Source organism: Brienomyrus brachyistius, chromosome 15 (genome assembly GCF_023856365.1).
Source record: "Brienomyrus brachyistius isolate T26 chromosome 15, BBRACH_0.4, whole genome shotgun sequence".
Classification (NCBI taxonomy): domain Eukaryota; kingdom Metazoa; phylum Chordata; class Actinopteri; order Osteoglossiformes; family Mormyridae; genus Brienomyrus; species Brienomyrus brachyistius.
In genome coordinates, this window is record NC_064547.1 from 18,678,864 (window position 1) to 18,699,506 (window position 20,643).

The following is a 20,643-nucleotide window of genomic DNA, read 5'->3' on the forward strand; positions in this document are numbered from 1 at the left end:
AGCGTCGTCATTCCTGGTGTTGTAATTTGTGAACGGGGATTAGACTATTTTTTATTCTTTTAGCAGGATTTAATAGTATAAATTACATCCAAGGTACATGGATGTATATGCGGGGAAGATAGGAGGGACGTAGCGTCATACGAACTGATTCACTCTAAAATGTTTGTTATGTGGCCCATAAGAACTATTAATATCTCATGTTTTAAACTTGTGATGATGCGGTGTTGATGAAATGTCCCACATATTAAATTAGTCCTGGTTTTTAAAAACACTACTGGTCAAAGAACCACGAGGGTTAAGGTGATGAGCTGTCTGTTGCGCTGAGGGAGGGGGCGCGACACCCCGACGCCGCCCAGTGCGAATCCGCCGCTCTCTATATGTGGCTGAAGAGGCGCAAGTGTTGAGGAATCAGATGTTACGGCACCTCTGCTGGGAAAGGGCGGTGACTGGGCTCCAGAGGCGTGGCTGTCAGTAACCCCCTGCGCTCCTGGCACACTGCGCCCTTTTTATCCTCCCCAGTAAAGTGTGCTGGCTGATCGTCAGGGCCGGGAGGAGCGAGTCGTATTTGCAGTGGTGTGAACACACCGGGCCGACCTCGATTTCGGGACTTCGGAGGGAGGGGGGGTTTGAAACACGTGGCAGCGAGTCTCCGGGCTGGATGCGGATCGGCGGCAGAGCCCCGTGTGAACACCCGCACCCCGCGCCGCTCCACTGCGTTGTGGGACGGGTAATCAGCCTCACCTTTTTATAGATCTCCGACTTCAGCCGCTATTAAGGTCCAAGGGGGACGCTGACAACGAGCCTGAATATAATTTCTGCGCTGAACAAAGGAAGACAGGCGAGGGGAACTAACTGCTGCTTCGGATTAAATTAAAGGGCAAAAAAGATGAAGACAAAAGTGATTCTAGTGCTTTGCACGGTGGTGCTCCTGACATGCGGGTTTCCCCTTGAAGGTAAGTTTATTTTCCGCTGCAAACTTTTATATTTGGGAAATGCTGAAGCTCGTGAAAAAAAACTATGAAATTCATTGACTTTTAACCTCTGAAAGTCCGATGCGGCTTCACCCTGTAAATAGTGCAGGTCTGCAAGTATATTTTTCTGAATCTGCAGCTGGAGTCGATTTTCTAAAGTTTCGCCGTTTGGTGTCAAAATGTTGTTACAGGTCAACCGTTATATTGTCTGTACTGTATTTAACATGTCAGGGCTTTGTGATATAATTAACACCTACTCCTGCTTGGACACGAAATCGGGGTGACCCTAAACTACCCTTATTTAATTTAATTTTGTTTCGTTTACATTTATGTGAAGTGGATGATTAGTGCTCCCCGTTTGTATTACGCACCGAAATGCATTTATGTTGTATTGTTTGGCTTTATAGATGAATGCATCTACATTTTGTGGTTTCAAAACATATATAATAAGGCGCTGAGATTTTACACCCGAGACCGTTACTTCGCGTACGACTAATTCTGACCGTACGATCTTTACCAAAACACGTATATTATTTTTCAAATAGAAAAAACAGACCCATAGACAGGAAATTCCAATTATAGAACATGCTCTAAAAACTGCCAAGCTAATATTTTTTCTCAGGGCGGTACAATGAGACATCGGTATAATTATAGACCTATTTACAAACCAGGACTCATCTAAACACTTAACAGAAAGTACTTTCCCCAGCAAAAATTTGCGCTCTCACTGTAGTTTGAATTCTCCCCACATTTCTCACCCCTTGTTCTGGGATATTTTTGCCCCAGGAAGCAGCAAACACCCAGGGCTGGTGATACTGGATCATAAACGACCTAGTTTATAGTGATGCAGTATACAGCTCTGAAAAAAAATTAGGAGACCACAGCAGAATTTTCCGTTTCACTCATTTCTCAATTTATGGGTATGTGCCTGTGTAAAATATACATTTTATTGCAAACCCCAGCTTGGCTCTTCCCTGCTTCTCATTGATGAAGGGCTTCTTCCTTGCTTTATGGGACTTCTGGAAGCCTGTTATGAGTTGTCCTAGCAGTGCACGTCACACCGTCCTAATGTTTCTCATTCTTTTTTAAGGTCACTTGAGGTCATCCTCCAATTTATGAGGCACATAGTCACTTCTGCCTGGCTGATTTTTGCCAGTGTCTCCTGCTTCACCTTGTTCTTGTGTGCTGCTGTCTTAGAAACTTTGAGCGAGGAAGCAGCCTGTCTCTCAGTGTATCTTTCTGCCAGCAGAACCAGGATTAAACCAGGGTTTAACAATGCAGATTTTTTCAAATATAGTGTGGGTTTTTTAATTTTTTTCTAGAGCGAGCATCACTGTAACTGTACTAAATTAATTCCGGTCATTCTACTTCTTTTAAATTACTGTGTATCCTAGGTGGGTGTATGCAGACAGCGGCCCATCAAATCCTCCATCCATCCTACAGCCTGGATGACATCAGCTTATTAAAAGGACCAATCTTTTCCAGCCAGTGTTAGGCTGTGGTTGTCTGCATGGAGATGTTCCTGGAAAGAACTTGTTTTTTGTCCTTTCTGTCTGGCGTTAGTGTGTGAATAGACATTTTGTGCCTTGTGATGACCCTGTGAGACAGCGGTGGTCTCCTTGGGTTTGTCCGCATTATCCAGGATCACCGGGATTTAGTCAGGTTGGAAGTGTTAAGAGAGTTTGCTGTTCATAAGCAGGCTTATTGGCTGATAAGATGCTCGGTATCTGTCAATGACTGTGCCCACGTCCAATCAGCTGACGCAGACACTCGGGGTGAATCTGCGGGGTCTCTTAGCCAGACTGGGCTGAAACCTGGCCAGCCCTTTCCTGCTTATGCACTTGTGTGACTGCATATGCACCCACGTGCCTCTTCTCCGCCTCGCCGTGTCACTCTTCCTGAAAGGGGCGACTCCTTCTCCATCTTCCCCCAGCTTTTCCTTCTGACATTCCTGCTTCCTGCACACCCTGCCTCTTCTGCCTCATATATGCATCCATAGTTACTTATTCCTTACATAAGTAAGCTCTGAATATTAATAATATATTTTAGACACATCTCAAAGCAAATGTACCTCTGTTATTGTGAAAAACACACTGACGAAATCCAGAGCTTGAGAAGGAAAAAAGTTCTGTTCACTTTCTGTCAGGAGAGAGTCACCCTAACTGGGGATGCAGTAATAGCAGTTTGATTCATTGGAAACGGAAGCATGACTGTGTGCTCTCTGTGGGGGGGGGGGGTGCTTGTTGTGGGGGCTCTCGCTGGGCCCCTCATGTGGCGCCGCCCTGTGACTGGGCCTGTGTTCCTGGCCAATTAGGGCTGAGTGAATCGGACACTGTCACCAATGCAGAGCTAATGCTGTTAGTCATGTGGCCTGGCTTCCATCAAAGTTGCCAATTTGTGACCCAAAAATCCCAATTGCACCATTCCCACAACCTCCACTGCTATCCACACAGAGGTCCCGGGTAGGAGGACTGAGCAGGCGCTGGGTGAAATGGACCCTCGGTGAGCACTGCCTAGAAAACCACAGAAGCGTTAACGTGAAAAGGTCAAAATCTTTATCAAGGAACGATCCCCCGCCCAACTCAAAACAGCACAGAGTGCTGATGTAGACCCTGCCCACCATCGGCCCAGTTACGCCAGCCTTCTCCTGAGGGTGGCGCTATACCGGTGACAGGCCCTTGACTCTCCTCACATCTCCTGCGTGCTCATTGGGCTGTTAGCCAGGACCCAGACCGCTGTTAATTCGATGTTTCCTTGACTGTCCTTTCGCGACCAAAGCTGAAACTACACAAAGGCTCCTGGTTTGTGATATCTTTCTCTCCCCCCCATGACCAGAGCGCGCTTCTCACAGACGTTCCTTCGTAAATGATGTCCATTTTGTATCATGGAACATCCGTCTGTACAGCTTACACTCATTTTGAGTAGGATTCTAAATTCATATATGAATGCTTGTGTTTCTGCCCCCCCCCCCCCCCCCCCCCCCTCCATCCTCCACAGCCGCTGTCTCCCAACCCCCCCTGCTTTCAGCTTCCCTTCCGGTGACAGGGACCACAGTGCCACAACCTACTGTGAGGCCGAATCAGAACCTCAGCCTTTCAAACAGCAGCACTGCCGGTGAAGACCTCCCACCCTCCGACAGTGCTGTCAGAAATAACAGCACCCTCAGTGGTGAGATTCCAGCGTCTGGTGGTCCTGTCAGTAAAGACAGTGACTCCGGTGATGCTGGCCTTGCCTCAGGCAGTCCCATCAGTAATAACAGCGCCCCCAGTGCTGGTGGCCCCCCTGCCTCCGACTGTCCCATCAGAAATAACAGCACCCCTAGTGGTGGTGGGGTTCCAGTGTCCTGTGGTCCTTTCAGTAATGACAGTGACTCCAGCGGTGCTGGCCTCCCTGCCCCAAATGGTGCCATGACTAATAACAGCGCCCCCTGTGGTGATTGCCCTTCTGCCTCCAACGGTATGAATGACAGCGCCAGCAGCAATACCAGTAAGTCCCCTACAAGTGCCCCGAGCAGCACCCTGGAGTACAGTGTGACTCACACTGCGACCTCCGCCTCTAACTCCTCAGGTAAATTCTTCCGTGTATTTGTGAAATGATTTGTCTTCATTTGTTCGGTCTGAGGGAGACCCCACATGTCGACGATTGTCTCACAGGAAAGAGAAATCATGGTAATTCCTAGGTAAACTTCACTGGAGCAGATTTACAGTAAATAAACCTACAGGAAAGTCCAGAAAAGGGCAGTCTGCCCAATTCACAGGATAAAAGAGCACTAGCAACCTTAATTATGCCTCAAGCTGACGGCGATGCTTGTAGCCTGGGCTTCGTAGCCAGGTTTGCACACGGGATTCACAAACAAATCCGTCGTTTATCTAGAATAAGAAAAAAACGAGGCAAGGCTATTCTTAGCATGTGGCATGCTGACACTGGGCTCACCCAGTCCACATAAGGCCGAGAAGGAGATTCCAGGAAGGGACAGGAGAGATACGCCCTGGGTTCGCTGCCATGCCAAGCTGGGAACTCTGGGCTATTTTTACTTGGCCGTACTTAAAGGGGATGAAGCGGCAGGACAATGGAATCATGCTGCTCTCTGTGGTGTTATTGAGGGAGACTAGCAGCCAGAGGCATGCCCGAGGGTCACATTGGCATGTGGTGTGATGGCATGACACAGACGGCAATAGCGTGGGGAGGTTTGTGGACCGCGGCCGTTTGCGTGCAGTTAAACGGTGTAACACATGAAACTGGGTCCATTGTGAGGTGGCACAGAGATTCTGTTTTCACAAATCTAGCTCACCCCCAAAAAAAACACGCACAGCTCCACATGTGGCCCCCGGCTAGAAGTTCAGTGTTACCCGTGGTCTGACAGGAACAGGTACAGAAACGCAGCAACTAAGAGAAAATAAGAGACTGCAGTTTCTTTGCCCCTTAATTTTGGCAGAAATTGCAATTTTGCTCCTTTTATGCGGCTCTCTGCTCTCCAGGATAATTTGTATCGGTGTCCTGTGAGTTTCACTCAATGTCTTTAGCTGGTTTAACGGATGGAGTTTGTTTTTAATGCCATACTTTGTGTGCATGTTTAACTGTAATGTAATGAGAAATATTTTGTTTTTAAAATCTCTGTACTTCTTACACTTAGTACTTTATTTTCAATGTTGCTTTTGCATACAACTAGAAACAATTACTTTTAGCCAGAATGATATATTGTGTAAACTATGGATGCAAAATAATGCCATTTTTAACCAAATAAAAGGACAGTCTGCAGCATGGCTTGGCATACATTCAGTGCATTTCGTTAACTTTTAAGAATAACTATATTTTATCGTAGACTTCTGTATGGTTTAAATGCTTATATATTTCCACTGTGCTGATCTCCCTCTTACTCAGTGCCCTTCACCTCTACACTGACAAACACCACCCTCACGATTGGTGGGGTCTACCCTGCTGTGGGCACGCTCCCTGTCTCCACACACCTGAACAGTGCCGCCCCCACTAGTGCGACAAGCCCCCTCCCCGCCTCGGATCCTCAGCCCACCCCGAGGTCCAGCGAGTCCTCCCCCGGCCTCTCCACCCAAACCCAGCTCCCTCGGGACGGGCACTCGCGGCTCACCGTGAAAGACAAGGGTGAGCTCCTGCCATTGGGGTCTCCAAGGGCCCAGGGACTTAAGGGTGGGCGGCACGTTAGCATTTCGGACGATCTCACATGCACACTCCTGGTTTCTTCTCATATTATGCAAGTTATAACATCATCATATATTCTCAAGTATGTTTTCCTTTAAATGATGTGGTGTCCATCAGATCACAGTTATGTTGCTTATGAGGAAATAATGGAACATATACAAAGTATGAAATATGTATGAGCTCCTGGAATACAATTTCCCTATTAATCGAGCACTGTCCGTATATGTGTTTACGTCAAATATAAATGGACGGGCTTCCCAGAAATCACCTGGGGGGCGGGGGGGGACAGTTCCAGTTTATTTCCGACCGGAAGCTGCAAAGCCGTCTGTGCCGGTTCCCCTGGGACTCGGGGTGGAGCTTGTGTATGCCGAGGAGCCGGAGAGCACGGCTGTTCCAGTCTCAGCAAGTCGGTTTGCATGCTGCACTGCCACTTCCCCCATCGTACCAGCTAGTCGGCTGAACACACTTGCAGCTTAGCAGCATGTTGTGGGCAGGGTCTGAACTCGTGTTGTATCCCCCGCAGAAGAGGATACGCATGGCTTGCAGCCACCCTTGGACCCGCTGCTGGCCGGCCTGGTGTCTGTGTTCATCTTGACGGCGGTCATCATCACGCTGCTCCTGTTCCTGAAATTTCGACGGAGGAATAACCAGCCGGAATTCCGCCGGCTGCAAGACCTGCCCATGGTGAGCACCTGAGGTATCTGGGTGTCTCGTTTACCCTGCTGATGAGCTTGACGAGCTTAACGAGCATATCTGCCCGCACAGGACGACATGATGGAGGATGCGCCCCTCTCCATGTATAGCTACTGAGAACAGCCCCACCTTCTCAGCAAGCCCATTCCTCCTCACTGTTCCTCGCCAGTTCCCTGCTAAAGCACTACTACATGTTCGCTACCTGTTCTCCCAGTCATGGTACCGGAGGCTGTCGTCGCGCCCTGGGGAAGTTTGTAGACTCATTAAGAGCTTTATTTCAATTTGATTGTAATTCTTGGATTTCTACATGCTGGGCCTGTGGGCTGCCCCTCCCATCCTGCCTAAGATGAGGTTGACAGGAAGCCACTGATGGACATGAACAGAGGATTTCGGGTAAATCATAACTGGTTCTGTTTTTTTTTTTCTGCCTCTGGAGAATATTCTGCACTACTAGTCCCTTCCCTGATATGAATGGAAGATGGCACCATCAGATATCCACCAGATATCATACTCTTATGGTACCAGGCTCTTCCCGTAGGCCTCTGAGTCTTGCACAGTGCTGGAGTGCTGCTTTCCTGCTGCTTTCGTGCTGTCAAAGCTGGTGACTTTGATCAACGGCAGTGATGTTGTTTCGGTTATGACTCTCGCCTCTCCCTGGGCTGATTCCCAGCTGGTTACTGATTGTGGGACCTCAGACACGGCATGTTTTCCAGGCCGGCTGTTCAGATATGTATTCAAGTGTCGATTGGTGCCGTCGACTGTTTGCGTGGTTTAGTGCAGATGGGTGAGTCTCATCACACCGTTTTGGTGCCTTAGCACTTGGCTTGCTGGATAGATAAGAGGTTGTGTTTTGAGTCAGATGTTTAATTTGCATAAGTGTGATGGAGACACTGGTTTCTTTAATTGTTCTTCAACCAAACGGTGTGTTTGTATGAACATGGCTTCCGCCAAGGTTGCTTTCTGCTGTTGGTGTTTGGTGGCTTCTTAATGTTGTCCTTGGGGAGAGTCGTTTCTGAGAACGTTTCCCCAGCTGTATCTAGCGTTTCTTCATGTGATGTTAGTATAGCGTCTTTAGTTTTAAAAATAGGATTTTTATAGAAACCTCTTCCAGCTTGAGTGCGCATTAACAATCTAACAATGTGTTCCTTGATCAAATCTTGACTTCCTTAGGCCCGGATGGGACGGTGATGTGATCGTCACATCTCCCATCCCAGGCAGGAATGCCTAAACAGATCCTCATTTGTTGACTTTTAACCCATCAGTCACTTGGAAGTAATTTATTTCTCTTAGCTGATGCAGCTACCCAGACCTCTCTAAAAACTAAAACGTGTCTGTTCCCCGAGGGAAGCCAACTTAAAATCTTAGCATCTTCCCGATGCCTCGTTGTTTGCCTATAGTTCTTCCCGCCAAACACAAGCCTGAGTTCAGAGGAGAGTAATGCAAGAAACGGACCATAATTACCAGTTAAATGTAAAAGCAAGCCTCTGTTTCCTAATGTGATCCATCTTTCTGGGTTGGAATCAGCTTGAAGGCTTTTGGCTTCTCAGTATCCAGGTCAACATGGTGAGCCTGTCGTCCTTCAAAACCGTGTGTTGCGTGGTTTTGGTAAGAAGTGAAATGACGGTTTGCTCAGCATTGAGTGATGACCTCCTTCGAAGGCCACTAGACAAAAGCCATATGCCCTGTTCAGGTATGGAGAGAAGTTCCAGAAATCCTGCTGCTTGATCTGTATGTGTTTCTGCAGCAATAAAGATTCATTTCACAGATAGAAGCTAGGGATCATAGACAACCAAAATGTAAATAGGTCATACACCAAAACTGGTTCCGTTCTGCTACGGTTCCTGCAATGTGCCTAAAGTTTGAGTGTGTTCTGAGTGTATTTTGTTTTTTAATAAAACATTTTAAAGCCAACATTTTCAGTTTGATTTTTTTATGTGATGGAAACATAAAAAAAAAAATGGGTGATTGTAACTAATTCATTTATATAATATCCTGAAGATAAGGAGAGTGAGTAATCACTCAGTCGTATGAAGGTCTGGATGCTGTGCCTCACAGCCCATAACTTCTATCATTTCACCAGGATGCTTTAACTGGAAAGAGTTCTGCCTGAAGTAGCCTGGGCTTGGTCACACACCCTGCCACCTGCACTCCCACAGCATCCTGGATTAATCTTCTAAATACTGCGGAATTGCCTGCAGGTCCGTGTCAGAGATCACTGACGCTGAGCTCTGACAGCAGCTCCTCCTCCAGCTCGTCACTCCTTGCAGGCGGTTCCTCTGGGCCACTTCCTGTTTCAGAGCTTTGGCTTTCTGACAGCGGGAAACTGCCAGGGTGTTTCCGGCGGGGTGCTGGGAACACACGAGAAAAGGTCGGCCGTGATTTATATCTAGCATGTGCACTGCGCCGGTAACAGTATCTACTGCACGCTGCTGCCAGATTGAATCGCTGACGGAAATGCAACGACTGTTTACAAATAAAGTTCCTTGGGACAGTGGTACAAGCTAAATGAAGAGAGACAGGATTTCACATGCTCCCCTTGGGAGCTGAATTTAGGGAGGTCATGTTTATTCTCCTACCAGCCATGTCATGTGATCAAAGGAGCCGTTGACAGCCTGCCAACTGACCCAGCTGTGTATGTAACGTCACTGCCGCCTGTTTGTGGGTTTTTACGGGTCGTTGTTGCCTGTGGGCTTCTTTTCAGTCTGGTCTGCACCCATCCAGCCCTCTGTCACTGACATGTCTGCCCCCACCCCCTGTCTCCCCCATGGCCTACAGACACCACACCACCTGTTTAACCCCTGCACACAACTCCCATGCATGTATTCAAAGAAACTTCAAAGTGGAGGTGGAAGGGGGGGGGGGGGCTCTTTTGTGCCAGTTTATCCAAACAGTTGAGAGACATGTTCAGGTCTGTTCTATAGAGTGGGCGCGACAGACAGTCCCTGTTTCAGGGCAGATGGAGGAGAAGATGGGTGGGACTGTAAGGGTGGCTGCTGAAACATTTGGTTTGGCAGCTTTTAAGACACTTTTGGTCTCTGATTAGTCACACAGCACATGAACATTTCCAAACACCACAAAAAACCCTTTTAAAAATCAATCAGGCTTCAGTAATGAATTCCCCCCACACACACACACACCCTTGTCACTTCACATCATCTTGATCACTGCCTCATGTAAACAATCACAGATACATCTCTTTTTGTCTTATTTCTGTATTTGATGTTAATAGATATTTTAATCTCATCTTTTTATACTTTTTTTTTTGTAATACATATTTTGAACACAATCCAGGAAGCAGCTGAAAAATGCATCTCTCTCCACCCATGTACTGTGCACGTCTGGGTATGTGACCAATGAACCTTGACCCTTGACTGGAGCTGCTGAAAAGTTATGATGCAGCAGAATTGCCCCTAGAGCATCGCGCCTCACCTGTTTCCAGGTCCTCGGACCAGGACAGCTCGTCTGAGCTCACGTCTCCCAGGCTGGGCGTAGGGCTAGACTCCTCCTCCGAATCTAACGCCGGTCTTTCCCTGTACCCACTGGGAGGCCTTCCTGGGAATTTCTGGTCTGGAAAAGACGTTATGGGGGACGTTTCCATTCTGAACACTGGCTACATTAAAGAGCACCGACGCCATAACCACGTCCGGACAGCCACACCCCACCTGCTCTGCGTGCTGTACACGCGGGGGGGTCACGGCCTTCCCCCAGGATCCAACCCCTCAGCTCCGACACAGCTAACCTGCAGGATATACGGGTGACTGACCCACTGCAGGGAATGACAGTCCTTCACCATCTGCGAGGATTTTGCCCATGTAACTGACAGAGGAGGTTACTGCAGCTCATTAGGACAGTCTCAGTCCTTTAACTTCCCATCCAGATCCCAGGCACAAAGTAAACAGATGTCTACCCATTTCCCTTTTCCCAGTTTAAATACCACATCAACAGAGTATGAAATATACTCATTTGACCTGGCCCAGCTCAGCAGTGTCCCCAAACAGGACAGCGTTGTTAGAATTGCACACCACTGTACTAGTTGTTCCAATAATCATTTCCTGTTTCAGCTTCATCAGTAATGGCAGGCTCCCATTTCCTTATTCTCTCCCCAGTCCATGCCGCGTTATGCCAGAGCAGGGCAACAACAGCCTGCAGTTTACATAATCTGTCAGTAGGGGGCAGTGGTCAGGTAAAAAAACCCTCCACCTGCCTGTAGTTTTTTTTTGTCAGTTCAGTTGGTGCATGACACTAGATGACTCTACCTGAATCAGATAAAATTGTAAAATTCTGCTGAGCAGAGGCACAGGAGCAGCCCGCTAGTTTTATAAACATGCCCCTTACAGCCATCTTCCTCCATAGCTGTCGGCAGAGCACTGACTTGAGCTGCTGAACATCCTGATGTGCATGCTGGTACTCAGACATGGTCCTGCTGAGGTCCAAGGTGTGTGACCTGTAGTTGTCCGCCAGACTCTCCAGGGTCTGGATGTGACGGGGAGGATGGTTACGGTCTGCAAGTGTCTGACAGCCTTACTGCCCCCCCCCCCCCCCCCCCCACACACTTCTCAGGGACACACGCACCTTGCAGTTGCGCTCGTAATGCCTCCTGGCATCCCGGCTCTCGGCCTGCTGGTCAGACAGATCCTGCTCCTGCCTCCCTGCAGATGCACACATTCGTCAATGAGAAGTGACCCTGTCTGGCCTCAGCTACGGAAAGTGGGTGGCTCCAAACAGAACCGCCGGGCATTCGGCGGGGATGTGAGTCGAGGCCTAATTAACCATAAAGCATGAGCTTAATTACCCAAGCCCCACCCCTCAGCCCATCCCCGTTTGGTTACACGTGTAAAGACATGTGCGAGCGGGCAGGAAAGACAGTGCTAGGTCTTTCCCATGCCCTGTGTGCCGTTTCAGTGAGACTGATGTATTTCAAAAGGACTATTTAAAAACAGAAAGCTAAGGAAAGCCCACCTGTGTCCTCAGACTGAATAATGTGAAGACTGTAAGGCTCACAGACAGCGAGAACAGTGTCATTAAAAAACACAAAAGCATATATACTCCATCTGGGGTTGATTTGCCCATCCCTACACCTTTGAAGGCAGCGAATAGGCTGCAGTCCACAATCTGTCCCCAAGGAGACAGATCAAAGGTGATTAAATAAATAAAAAAAAAAAAGAGGAAAAATATAAACACAAAGGACAGACAGTCAGAAAGCTCGGGCTAAAAGGGCCGTCTGCACACTGAAGTCGAGCTATTGATATCGAAGAACTGAAATATGAAACGAGGAAATGGGCTCAGAATCTGAGGAAAATACCCCCCCGCAGGATGACACGTGAATTCCGGGAGCTGAAAAGGAGAGCTTCATAATCTATCCTACCTTGGGAAGCCTGCAAATATGCCAGGAGCCTCCCAGGAATAAAGAACAGTCCTGAGTGGGCTGGCTACCTTGTGAGAATCGCTGTTTTTTGGGCTTGTAGCTACAGCTGCTTTCATGTCTGCTTCTATGACACATATTTTTATATAAATTCCACACCTGAGTGACAAGATAATTTTACAGAATCTAACAGCTTACCTGTATTTACCTGTAGGCTAAGCTTCAAACAGATTTGCTCATTTTTCCGATGTGTAAAATGAGTAACTTTGATATCGTTGCTGGAATAAATTATTAGAATATAGATGGAACCAGATTTCATTACGCATATTTTTAACTCTTTTATCATGAACAAAATGACTTCATTCTCTGTCTCGAGAAACAAGACTCACTTAGCTGTTGTTTAAGCTGGTCCACCTCCCTCCGCAGCCGTTCCATCTCCTCCCTCTGCAGTCTGGAACCGAAGCTGCAAATGCAACCCAGTCACACCAGGAGGCGACAGTGGCTGATGGGATACTATTAGCAATGCCATTCAGAGCCATTTGCATGACGACAGATGGCACTCCTCCGAACGTTGCTGGTAAAGTGATTACCTTGCTATGGGTAGATCTTCTGAATCACTGACCGCAACAACATGGGATACAGTGGTTCTTGGTGCACCTCAGCTACTAACTGCTTAACAAAACTTATCTAACTTGGTATTTTGAGTGTTGAAGTGTACGTTCACACGTACATTTCATTATTTAGCAGACACTTATGCAAAGCAACGTACAATGCAGGTACAGCAGAGACACCTAGTGCCTGGAGCAATTGGACTTAAGGGTCTGGCACAAAGGCTCAATGGTACCATTCACTCTGCTGTCACTGGGATTTAAACTGGCAACCCTCTGATCATGGGCGCAGCATCCTAACCCACTGGAATTAGTGTGTTCTGTTCAGGACCTGAAGTGCACAAGTGTAACTGTAAGGCCAGCGTGGGTCAGGAAGCCCTTACCTCTCCTCCTGGCTGCCGAGCGACGCTGCCATGTCCATCCGCCCTCTCAAGCTGCTCAGCTCCCTGCCCACCTCCCTTTTCCACTGCTCCTCTCCCAGACGGGGCCAAACCTTCCCCGCCCCACACTCACGCAATTTCTGTAGCTCCTCTGGAAAGAGTCGTTAGTGATAAGCATCAGCCACATGACTTCTGCCTTAGAGCGTGTTGCTCTAAAAAATCCCCCCGCCTCACTAGAACCTTTACGGGAAACGGATCAAAACCATAAAACCGTCAGGCCCGGCAGGCTGCGGCACGCGGGGATCTGCGCTCGGCAATTAGTCACAATCTAACTGTCTCTGATGCAATATGCGAGAGAGAGTGGAACACTGCTGTTAAAAGATCAAAGGCTTAGGCTGTGGGCTTTGGAACACGTCGAGAACGAGAACTTCAAAGAGGTCTCCTCGCTGGTCGGCGCATCACAGAGCATCGTGGGAACAACGCTTCCCACTGGGGAAATGTATAGACGCTGTTAAGCTCGCTTTAAATCACAAATAATAAACATTAGATTAGATTCAACTTTATCATCACTGAGCACAGTACAAGAACCCAGACAATTAAATGCATACATGATGCATGCAAAAACGTGCCTCCTGTGACTATTGTGAAAGCCTTTCAGTATGGCAGCCTTACTGTAACTCTTCCACTAGACAAGCCATTACATATATAATAAATAAATTAAGAAATCACGCTCACGTCACTTATGCGTTAGGCTCACGGATGAATTATTATTTAACTGAAATTTACAGCTTAGCCAACAGCATCCTGTGATGAAGTGGTTACTGAAGCATTTCACAAATTACTGTGTCTGTGCCGTTTCTCAGGTGTAGAACTATGACGATCATTACCTTGCAGAGCCTGCAGCTGGCGCTGCTGGGAGTCGCGCTCCCGTTCCATGGAATGCAGGGCCTGCGTAAGGGACTCGATGGCCTGATAATGCAGTAACACTGAGATCAGGAGTGGAAATACCATTTACCCAATGGATGGTGATGAATTTTTGAGGAACAGCATCTGGTCTGAGGGACACAACCTCACCTGGCTCTGACTCTGAAACTGGGCATGAAGAGCAGCAATGTCACTCCACTGTACCGCTGGACCGGGAGCAAGGGGGGCACGTGACAGACACGGGGCCCCCAAATTGACGCCACGCGATGCATCACTTGGTGGGAACACAACTGTGGTGAAGCGGCAAGTGGATGAGAAGAGGGAGCCGTCACGGTGAGATCGACAGAGCACCTGGTCACCCCCTTCCCTGTCAAGGAGCTCCCACTGTCACTATAGTTACACTTCAGTCCAAGAGCTGAGCGCCAAAACAAAAGCAGACTGTTATCTACACCCTCAGTCTCATTTCAAGGTCCAGCTGGTCCATTGAAACCTTGAAACGTCTATCATTTGTTAAAGAAAAGTTGTTACCCACAAGAATCCCACACACCTTCTGCAGCCTTTGCCGATGCGGTCAGGCGCTCCTGCGGAGACAAAAGAGCACCAATGGGAAGGAAATACGACACGCTCAGAAGATACGGACGGCACCTCCAGCCTTGGCCGAGAGCGTGGTAAGATGCGGGGATTTTCCATAACCCTCATCTCTGTCATTGTATTTAACCACCAGACCGGTTCCACACTCCGTTGACATTCTCCATACGCTCAATTCAGCCTCCATGGCTTGTTTACAAATCTAGACCAGGGAAGCACATGATCCAAGGAGGCCCAGAGTTACACAGCACCAAAGACCCGAGGACTGGAGACCCTTCTGTAATGTAGTAACTACATTACAGGCTGTTTTATGTTCAATATAGATATAACACGTTAAACCCAATTCTCACCCGCATCTTGGCCACACTGCCATCTGCTGCTGACAGGATGGAACTGAAATGAGTGTCCCAGTTCATTTAGGGGTCAACCTGCAACACAGAGTCAGGCTGTACATGATGACAAAATATGATATAAACATACAGCTATGAAAGACACAGCTAAGTCAGGTCAGTCATGACAGAGGGGTAACTTTAGTCCAGTTAAAAAAATAATCAATATCCTGCTTACTGGCTTTTTAAACACAGCAGCATAATTCGCACTATGGCCAGTATGCTAGACACTGTCAACAGATAACAGGAGGTTGCACCTGTGTTATAATGCTGTACTATCTGACATAATGAACTGTACACTCAGTAGTTATGGGCTTATATGCAAACTGGAAAATGTCCTGTTGTGTTATTTCCTATGTAAACAATGTAGTTATTTAAGCAATGGGAGAGAGGAAATGTCCACAGTAACCTCTGTGTATCTGCATATATAGTCAGACTATCCCCATACGCCAACCCTTCACTGCCAGAGCTCAGCTGATATTCATTATGACAGTTTCCTACACTAGTTTACTTACCCCTATTGTTCTGCTACCAGCTTATTGCTTGTAAATATGTGCACAGTGGCCATCACTTAAACTGCACGTTCGAAGTGCAATTAAGCAATTCTTTTAATAACATCTTGCCTCCTTACTATGAAGCAAATAGTCCAAAACCTTAGCCGACAGGGACACGGTAAGCAGCGCAGCATTAAACATGCATGGTACTACCACACTGTAGAGCTGGGCAATCGAATTTTACTTGCAATTACGATTATCAATTGGGATAAACAATTATTTTTCCACATTTTGTTTCGCTATGATACCAATGTTTTGCCTTGTGTCATAAATCCAGCACACCCCTTTTTATTTGTTTCTCTATGGAGTAACATTTATAGTTCAAGGAAATCCACTGTTAAAAAGAGAAGTTTTTAAAGTTCAAAACATGCATGATATTTCCAAACTAGTAGTCGCGTTAAATAATCGTGATCGCAAAACTGATCAACATAATCGTGATTATGATTTTTGCTATAACCTAGCAGCCAAACCACACAGACGGCTCAACCACCGAAGTTGGTCGCTCCCACGACTGGGTTATAACAAACATTCCGCCTTTTAAGTAACTGGACTTGTTAAAATGACCGGTTTGAATAACATGGTTGTGGCGATGGAATCCACATAGACCAGTATATCAGAACCAGACACCACATTGTGTGTGCACCTCTCCGCACGAAAAATGCCAGAAAAGGGCAAAAACACTAACATACTTTTAAGTGAGGGAAACGATATGCAATCCATTTCTATCCACTTATAATAGCGAGAAATATCTTAACAAGCTGGAGAAGCTACTTACACTACGCAACATCACTTTTAAATCCTGGAGCTGATAAACGGACGTTCCAACGTCACTGCGTAACACGCATGACGCGCAGGGGGTGCTGGGAGTTGAAGTGCGCGTTGCGTCAGCCGGCATGTACCGCAGTCAATGGCTGTGTCCCAGGTTACTGTCGGAGAGGTGGAGAAGAAACTGCACGACTCCCTTACACCCCTGGGTTTTGAGGTTTATCTTTTTAAGGTAGTGCACCTGACGACACGGCAGTGCTTGTTACTTCAAAGATGTCGTTTAAACGCCTTTTTTCATATTAAGTCTTTTATATAGCCACTTTCGTAACTTAATGCGGTTGAATATTTAGCGACAAAATGTTAATTGTATCTATTATTGTGGTTTAGTGCGGTTTATACAGTTTTAAATGGGGTATTTAACATTTACGTAGATATCCTAGTTATCGGTGCCGTAACGAACTGAACACGTTCGGCTTCTCAAAGTTATTACGCCCCCTATCATGATTTTAGCTTTATTTTTAACAATTTGGTTTTCGTACGTTAAATCCTGTATGTCTTAATGCACTTTCCCCGAAACCAGCCTTAGTTTTCACAGCTTTTAAGTGGGTTTATCAGAATAAAAACAACAAAAGCGTTCCAGAAAATAAGATTTAAAGAACGTAAATCCCGTAGATCTGACCAGGACAAGCAGTTAAAAGACAGATGCATAGATGGAAATCACGGATTAAGTAAACTTGATTAATATATTTTGTTCGGTTTGTTGATAGATCGGCTGGTACAATGCGCTGCTCTCAGCATCCCTGCACCTTCCCTACCCTGACGACACACTTGCGGTGGTGGTGTTGAGCACCCCGGACATGTTTGAGCAAGTGTTCAAGCCGTTCCTTAAAAGGGACGCCTGCAAGGGCGTGCGTGACCCCATCGACCAGTGTGTGGCCCACTGCATCTCAAGCTGCGTGTCACAGGTAATGCCAGACACAAGTCAGAAGTTGTTTATATCTTATTTATAGTGTACATGTTTCTAAACAGGTCTAATAATCTGTGGGAGAAATTGTAAACCTATAGTAGAACTCTTCAAATCTGGCCCTCGATTTCAAATCCAGGCCTTGTTTTCAGCTCTCCCAGGTAGTTAGTTTAATAATTACTGATTCTGATTGGCCAGAGGCTTCACACCTGGCTCACAGGTGAAGAAAGGCTGGAAAATCGGCCTGGTCCTTGAGAACCGTGATCTGAATAGCCCTGACCTATGACATTTTTCTTCATCTTTCAGATCTGTTACCCTATGAATGTTACATTTATAAAGATGAAATCGTAATTGCATGTGTGATGATTCTTGCGTGAGCAAAGCTGGCTGAGGTATCTGTGGTAACCACATTGCCCTTTTCTACATTCTCAGTGTTTCGCAGACCTACCTGTTGACATCTGTTATGACTATGAGATGCTCCCAAGTCGGAAGCCTCGATTCTTGGCGCAGACCGCCGCCCACGTAGCTGGGGCAGCTTACTACTACCAGCGGAGTGATGTCACCGACGACCCATGGGGGGACAGGGTGAGGGACGCGGCCTCTTCCTTTGCTGTTAACCTTCCCATGAGCACCATAGGTGTGAATGTGTCATGAGGTCACAACCGACTGCTGGAGGTTTACAAGCAGCTGGAGTAATATAGGCACCAAGAATGGAAGGCCTCAGTGCGTTGGAGATGGAAGGCTGTACAGCTCACTGCAGCCTTTTCAGGGAGAGATTAACACAGATGGGCTACTGACATTAACGGAGTTTATGGAAGTTCTGGAAGCCCTGTACTTTCAGGGTTGCAAGTTCTAAACCTGCTGTCAGTGTGTGTGTGTGTGTGTGTGTGTGTGTGTGTGTGTGTGTGGAGTCTGGATGTTCTTCTTTAGTTATCTGGGTTCCTTCCTACCCAAGTCATGCGGTTGGATGAATTGTCGTCTCTGAATTACTTATTATATGTGACTGTATGAGTTTGCCCTCTGATGGACTAGCATTCCATCTAGGGTGTACTCTTACCTTTTGACCTGTGTTGCCTGGGATAACCTGATGATTTACTGTTTTCTGGTTTTCTTGTGTTCCTCACAGAAGATGTTTGGGGTCTGTATTCACCCCAGACTAGGCGGCTGGTTCGCCATTAGAGCTTTGCTTGTGTTCCCGGGCTTGGAGGTAGGAGTGGAGCTACAGCAGAGACCGCCCCCAGACTGTGTTCCCTCCCAGAAATCCAGAGTGGAACTGCTGGAGAGATTCAACTTCCACTGGCGAGACTGGAGCTACCGGAACATCATCCCGACAAGCCAGTGCTACTCGGAGGAGCAGCAGATGTACTTTTCTACCCCTCCAGGCCAGCGTGAGGCGCTGCTCAGAAAGTGGGGATTTCTGGAGAGCCAGGATACTGGGCTCTAGGCTCTAGATCACAGCCCAGAAGGAGATGGCACAGGCTGATTCATTGCTGTTTTCCTCTTACACGCAATCCATTCAACACTTTTTTTTTGTGGATATGTATTTATTTATAATTTATTTGAGTTGTTTTTGAAAATGAAACTTAAAATGAACTTCCAAACAACAAGGTACCGCTTCTCCTTAAGCAGGACGATTAAGTAAGGCGTTTGACGAGATTAGAGTGCATTGAAAGGGAAGGAGAGGGCAGCCTTTAACTGCATTTAACTTTTTAAAGTGCATTTCCCTATGAGCAAAGGATAAAGCACTTACCCAAAGTACTGATTTGATTTTTTTGCAATCTGATCACTCTCATTGCGATAGTGGGAAAGTGGACGTTGCTGACGAGTCGCGTGTGTGGGGGCGAACGCTTTTAAAATGGGCCTTGAGAAGACTGTCAGGGTTAATGTTTGCTTTAATTTATTCCCCTTGCTAGAAGCATAGACCTCACCTCCATCTGTGCTATCATTAGCTACTCCATGTTTACATGGGATCTGTCCTGTGTCTGCTGTTTGTTTTTGCGAACTTTGAAAGCCACGCGTTGCATATATACTGTAGGAATCCGTTCAGGTGGACACTGCAATTTGTGTGACTGACATGAAAGTGTAAAACTAAAGTTCTCTCTTTGTGTAAAAACTTTAAACCAGAACGGAGTACATTAGTGGTGAAATTCTGATGATTTTTCTCTCACGAACGCCGTCTGAGCCTTTAACCTAACCGAGTAAAAAGTGCCTGCCTCGTCCCAGTGGCCCTTAAAGTGGGTGAAATCGTTCTGGCTGCAGTGTGAATCCAGGAGGCAAGATGGATGCAAGTGGGACGGACCTGGCTGGCGATCGGGTGGGCCGGCAATGGAGATCCATTTCTCTAATAAGCTGTCACTTTAACTGTCGAGGAACACGGTGTCAGCGAGCGGGAGGGTGGCTGTGCCCACTGCGGTGTGACGGATAGACGAACACTTCATTTTGTCATGGAAACTTACTGGAGGCCAGGCGGGTGGATCCTGCAGGTTGGTGCAGACCTTTTCTGTGCTGTGATCAGTGTATGTATCTTGCACACGCACTCTGATGCATTGTGTCTCGATGTCACATTTAAGTTGGCTGTTTTATCCTGGGATAATTAATTTGCTGCGTGTTCAAAGGACAGCGTTATTGCTGGATTATATGTGCTTTCTGCTTATTTGCTTAATTATCTGTCATGCTTTGCCATTCGCTTTGGCCTCCTTTCTGCGCTGCCCACTGCTTCTGTCCAAAAGGGGAATAAGCACATAAACCGACCTTGGGGGGGGAGGGAGGGAATTCTAAAATTACTATTCTTTGTGTGGCTTACATGAGCAATAGCTGCATCGAAATGCCATAAGATGTCATTTTTAATTGCAAGAATTGAGTCAGGTCATCATCTTTAGCATTTTAAGGTTAGTTTCCTACCTGCAGTGGTCGTGTGGCTGAGCTTGTGATGTAGCCGACGTGATGGAGAGAGAACTTGCGTAAAAACAAGCCGCCTAAAGCAAATAATCCAACTTCCGTGCTACGGGATTAGTTTTAAAATCTGATCGCCACCTTTTTATTTAAACAAACAGGCATCTGATTCAGTGTGCGTTGCTCAAACATGACATTTGACGGGTGGCAGCAGTTTTTAAGCATTCTGTAAGGCAATTTATACTTTTAACGGTGGGATAGAAAAAGAAATGACTAACGTGGTTTTACGTTTGTCCAGTAGATGGCAGTGCATCGCAAGATATAAGTTTGAGCTAAAATACTGCGCGTCAACACCTTCTCGACTCCGACTGCTGTGAA

At 46.9% G+C, this 20,643-nt stretch overlaps 3 protein-coding genes across 4 annotated transcripts; 2 read left to right on the forward strand and 1 right to left on the reverse strand.

Moving 5' to 3' along the window:
• Positions 1-303: 303 nt before the first annotated feature.
• On the forward strand, positions 304-8,750 carry LOC125709315 (mucin-5AC-like). Its single transcript, XM_048977627.1, has 5 exons — positions 304-953; positions 3,969-4,538; positions 5,853-6,089; positions 6,670-6,830; positions 6,912-8,750. Exons 1-5 carry the CDS (start codon positions 887-889, stop codon positions 6,954-6,956), a joined length of 1,080 nt encoding a protein of 359 aa, XP_048833584.1. The 5' UTR covers positions 304-886; the 3' UTR covers positions 6,957-8,750.
• A 2-nt stretch (positions 8,751-8,752) lies between these two features.
• LOC125709316 (uncharacterized) lies at positions 8,753-16,545 on the reverse strand. 2 transcript variants are annotated; one of them, XM_048977628.1, is made up of 12 exons: positions 16,420-16,545; positions 15,052-15,129; positions 14,661-14,694; positions 14,264-14,403; positions 14,077-14,158; positions 13,193-13,340; positions 12,591-12,664; positions 11,412-11,488; positions 11,212-11,312; positions 10,502-10,578; positions 10,269-10,406; positions 8,753-9,187 (listed from the first exon to the last, which is right to left on the reverse strand). In XM_048977628.1, exons 2-12 carry the CDS (start codon positions 15,115-15,117, stop codon positions 9,045-9,047), a joined length of 1,080 nt encoding a protein of 359 aa, XP_048833585.1. In that variant the 5' UTR covers positions 15,118-15,129; positions 16,420-16,545; the 3' UTR covers positions 8,753-9,044. The 2 variants fall into 2 exon arrangements, with proteins under 2 accessions (XP_048833585.1, XP_048833586.1); XM_048977629.1 differs by having other exon boundaries at positions 16,334-16,434.
• Positions 16,504-19,511, forward strand: mmachc (metabolism of cobalamin associated C). Its single transcript, XM_048977634.1, has 4 exons — positions 16,504-16,641; positions 17,177-17,374; positions 17,806-17,958; positions 18,500-19,511. Exons 1-4 carry the CDS (start codon positions 16,552-16,554, stop codon positions 18,815-18,817), a joined length of 759 nt encoding a protein of 252 aa, XP_048833591.1. The 5' UTR covers positions 16,504-16,551; the 3' UTR covers positions 18,818-19,511.
• Positions 19,512-20,643: the final 1,132 nt, after the last annotated feature.